Genomic DNA, 4,642 nt, shown 5'->3' on the forward strand with positions numbered 1-4,642 from the left:
AATTAGATGTGGTCCATATAGTCATAAAAATATAGGGTCTTAATTTCTTATTTTGCGCATGTAGGCGTGCTTCCCTACATGAATTTTCTATTTCACTTCCAAGAAAAGCGTGGCAATGAAATCCGTCTTATTAATATAGCTTGTTTTATTATTTGATCACCTTTATAAGCATCCAATCAGCACTACAGTTAGGGTTAATAATCCCATGCATGCCCAATTTCCCATGATATTAATTATATCTTTGACAATATAAGGGTTAAATAAATAAATAATGACAACAATGGATGGATGTGAATGTGATTCTTGTGAGGGTAGATACAAAATGGAATCTAAAATTTGGAATAATGTGAGGCCAGCCGAACAAGATGAACAATGAAATCTCTACTCTCAAGCTAATTAAGCTAAGAACAATACTATACACCAAAATCCAATAACTGTATGAAGGTGTCATTCCAAGAAATCGCCACGTGTCTTTCATTTGCCACCATGGCATTACCCTCAGGTGCATTATCCCTAACTTCCAACGCGCAACAGAAAACCCCAGCAAGTTGCTCAATGTTCCAAACCCTTAGCATCCGAGTGACCCCGGAGTAGGTTAACACATAACTCAAGTTGATGCACGCTAACAAACCCCTAACCCACTGAGGCCTCAATCGGAACCTACTCAACCGCTCGAACGTGCTGGCGCGTCGCACCGTACCGTAACCGTTCCTCTCGACAACCACAAACGCATCGTGACGCGCGTCCAAACTGCTTACAACGAACCCCGTAACAGAACCCACGTCACGTATAACTTCCTCCGGGTTCCACAAACTAAAACAAACTAATCTCGAGCTCGTGCACGCCACGACGTAATCTGGTTCCGTTACTCTCACGCGCCCAACTGGCTCAACTAATTCTGTTAGCATGTGCCATCCCATAACCGTTTCCGGATCTGTTAACGTCCCGCCCACTGATACCAGTTGCTGGTTGGGCGCGTCCCATATTTGGAAAGCCCGGCCCGGAAGGCCTGCGTATAAGCCCACCCACCACCGACTGTTTCCCGCGAACTCAACTAAAACGCCGTTGTTCACCACGTCACCCGCAACCACCTGTTGCGGTGGTTCGTTGGCCACGTTAACCGACGCCACGAAAATATCCCCGTCGAGTCTAGCAAAGGTGAGCGTGCTGTTAGAGAGGATTATTCCGGACACGGACCGGGAGAACGGGCCGAACCGCGGCCCGTGGTTAGTCCGGAATGTGCTGACGTGGGCGAGAGTCTCGACGTCGAAGAGGCGGACGGTGCCATCCGCAAAGCCGCAGGCGAGGTGTCGGTCAGAGAGAGCAAGGCAGCGGCATAGGAGGGTTTGACGGTCGCCGGCGCCATTGGGAGGCATAGAAGGATCGAAGTGTGGGACATGGAAAGAGGGTGCTCCCAATGCAAAGTTCCTAGCCGTCCGATGCCAGTAGATGTACTCCTCTCGCCACGTGTCGCGTATTAAGTAGGCCCGGCGCCAGATCAATCTGGTAAGTCTCTGCCACAGTGGATCCAAGTGTGAGACCCCTCGCCATGTAGAACAAACCTGCATGCACATAAAATAATAATAATAATAATAATAATAAAAAGTGGACCAACCAAAATACAGAGCAAGTCCAATTAACTTTCCAAGCATACAGGGTGTTTTGTTATATTAAGCAAAGTCACTAAAATGATCTAGCCATATATAGAAAGTTTAATACCGTTTGGAATCTTATGTGTATCTAATATTCTTCGTTTATCTACTTTATTTTACTTTCTGTCTGCTTAACCATAAGTAGCATATTATATTATTATATTAATCCAGCAAGAGAGAGAAGCAGTGATATATATATATAGGCATGAAGGTAGGTGCAGTGGGTAGCATCATCAGCGGCACAGAGAAGCAGGAGATAGATACAATAGAGACACATGAATGGAAAATTAACTTGCCTAATTAATTAATACAGACAATATCTATCTATACATAATACATGCGCAGTGTACTTGAGTTTAGGGCTTGCTCCATCATGATGCTCATACAAACAGTACCCTTACCCTACCTATAACATAACATATACTAATCCAATAATCTCACATAAAATAATAACAACGAAGAAGAGAATATGAAGGAAGGAATGGAGAAGAAGTGAAGTGACTGGATGAGAGAGAGAGATTGATGTGGTCCATACCCACAGATATGGGTAAGATAATAACGAAACTAGCTTAGTCAAAAATATTAGTTGCTGTTTGTTTTTGTTGTATGTAGTGTAGGCATGTGTTGTGTATCAAATCAAAGTATAAACATGGTATCAAAAGCGTGCTTCCCCACAAACATTTCACTTTCATTTCCGAGAAAGGTATGCCCAAGTGCCTGTCTTGTTCAAACCAGCGAATCTCTACTTCTATTCACGCACACAAATTAAAGACCGGTCCAACAAACACCAAAGACAAAAACATCAACTGCTCATCAATCCACCAATGAATTATTCCTACTTCAAGCTATATAGGATTTGGAACAGACACTACAAAACTCTACACTCAAATGCAAAAACAAATTCACTTGCATTTTTCTTTTTTCTTATTTATATATCAAATTTATAGAAAAAAAGATAAGGTAGTCACAAGTATGATGTGTGTAAGAAAATTGTCATAATTATTTACTTATATGAATATGTTATATGAGACAATATTTAACTTATTAGGAAAGAAAGCCAAAATAATGATAGGTGTGAACTCCGCAGATATATATACAAAAGGAATGGGAAGTTGTAATGACAACCTTGCCATGGCATGTGCCTTTTGGCATTATGCACAACCTTCTTTTTGACCCATATATATGTACTTTCCATTAAACATTATTCAACTAATTAACCAATCCCTAATCACTATTAAAACCCTAATACACAAGGTGCCAAATACTAATAATACACTATAGTTAATTGCCACTATATGAACTAAGGAATAAGGATTAACTAGCTAAGTAGGAAAAATGTGTATTAATTTTGAGAGGTCTAACTTAACTACTATATATGGAAATGATGCACTTGTAAGGCACATAAGTAAACTACAAATGCATATCAACTTATGTTTTTATCTAAAAACTAAAAAGCTAAGGAAAATTTTTGAATGTGCCGTCATACCGGTGTTTGAGTGATTTTTAAAGGTTGTTCTTAATTATAAAAAATATATATAATATATATAACTAAGATCAACGGTTGGTACGACGGTACACTTGAAAATCTTTCAAAAGCTAAACTCCATATATTTAAATCTTAAGATAGCTAGAAAGGCATGCAATGGATCTTGCTAGCCTAGGTAGCATGAATAAAATTTAAAAAAAAAAAGTGAGTCAAAAAGGATGAATTCCAAGAAAGGGGAATGGCAAATTGGAATGCAACACAAAGAAACCTTTTTAATTGGATAAATGAAAAAGGAGGTCCCCAAAACTAGACATGTTTTGGAGCAAGATATAAGCTAATAGCTAGGTACTACCAAGTAGGAACATTGCCAACAAGAAAATCCAAGCCCCCTTCCATCTTTGAAAGGGACACTTTTTTTTTTATTTATTTATTAAGAAAATGACCCACGTAAAAGTAGGTTCTTGATTGCTTTCTCATCATAATACAAACTGTTTTTCTCTTCTAGGATGCTTGATAAGTAGTATGTAGTAGTAGTAGTAGAGAATGTATATCTTAGCTTCCACAACTCAAACCTAAATATATGATTTATTTTGAAAAGAAATAATAAAATAGAAAATAGAAAATAGAAAAAAGAAAAAAAGAATCAGCACCTGCAGGTTTTTGCAATGGTTTTCATGTTTGACTTGACCAATATTTTGTCGAGTTTACAACCCGTGATGATGGAGAAGATTGATTATTATTAATATTATTATTGCATTGAAAAAGAAAAGATTGTTAAGGGAAGAACCTGAAACAAACGAGCAACGGCAGGAGCAGCAGCCAAGCGACCATGGCGGTTGGAAGCATCAATGGCAACTTGAGCAGCGAGTATTTCGAGAAGGACCTCGGGCAGAGCCTCGTTCATGGCACGTAGTCGTTGCTGGCGAGCAGTAGAAGACTCTCCGAATTCGCGGGTGGACCTCCGAAAAGAAGACTCGGGGGCAGCATTGGCGTCGGAAGCAGCAGCATTTGAAGGAGGAGGAGGAGGAGGAGAAGGAGAAGATGTTGATGATGATGATGATGTTGATGATGATGATGATGGTGATGATGACATGAGAATTAAAGAAGTGGATGATGGATGGTGGGGTTTAGGGGAGAGAAGAAGAAGAGAAAGAAAGAGAAGAAGAAAGAAAGAAAGAAAGAAAGGAAGGACAAAAAGGTTGGAGATAAGGACATAAACTGAGGGTCCCAAAACCGATCATTTCAATTTCTTATATCTCTTTCTAATTTCTATACTCTCTCTCTCTTCTCTCTATACTCTATTCTATACTATACTGTAGGAAAATTTTCAAGTGTACCATCGTATCAGTATTTCAGTTATTTTTAATCGTTAATCTTAATTATAAAAAATATATATATAATTAAGATCAACGATTAAAAATTACTGATACACTGATACAATGATACACTTAAAAATCTTTCTATACTATATTCCAATACCATCATCCTCCTCTCCCTCCTCTCC

The 4,642-nt window shown here is 39.0% G+C and overlaps 1 protein-coding gene across 1 annotated transcript; it reads right to left on the bottom strand.

Annotated features, from left to right (window-relative positions):
- Nucleotides 261–4,433, bottom strand: LOC107606416 (transcriptional regulator STERILE APETALA). The gene is made up of 2 exons (XM_021106846.1): nt 3,926–4,433; nt 261–1,562 (listed from the first exon to the last, which is right to left on the bottom strand). Exons 1-2 carry the CDS (start codon nt 4,229–4,231, stop codon nt 414–416), a joined length of 1,455 nt encoding a protein of 484 aa, XP_020962505.1. The 5' UTR covers nt 4,232–4,433; the 3' UTR covers nt 261–413.

The sequence above is a fragment of the Arachis ipaensis genome, chromosome B07 (assembly GCF_000816755.2).
Source record: "Arachis ipaensis cultivar K30076 chromosome B07, Araip1.1, whole genome shotgun sequence".
Lineage (NCBI taxonomy): Eukaryota > Viridiplantae > Streptophyta > Magnoliopsida > Fabales > Fabaceae > Arachis > Arachis ipaensis.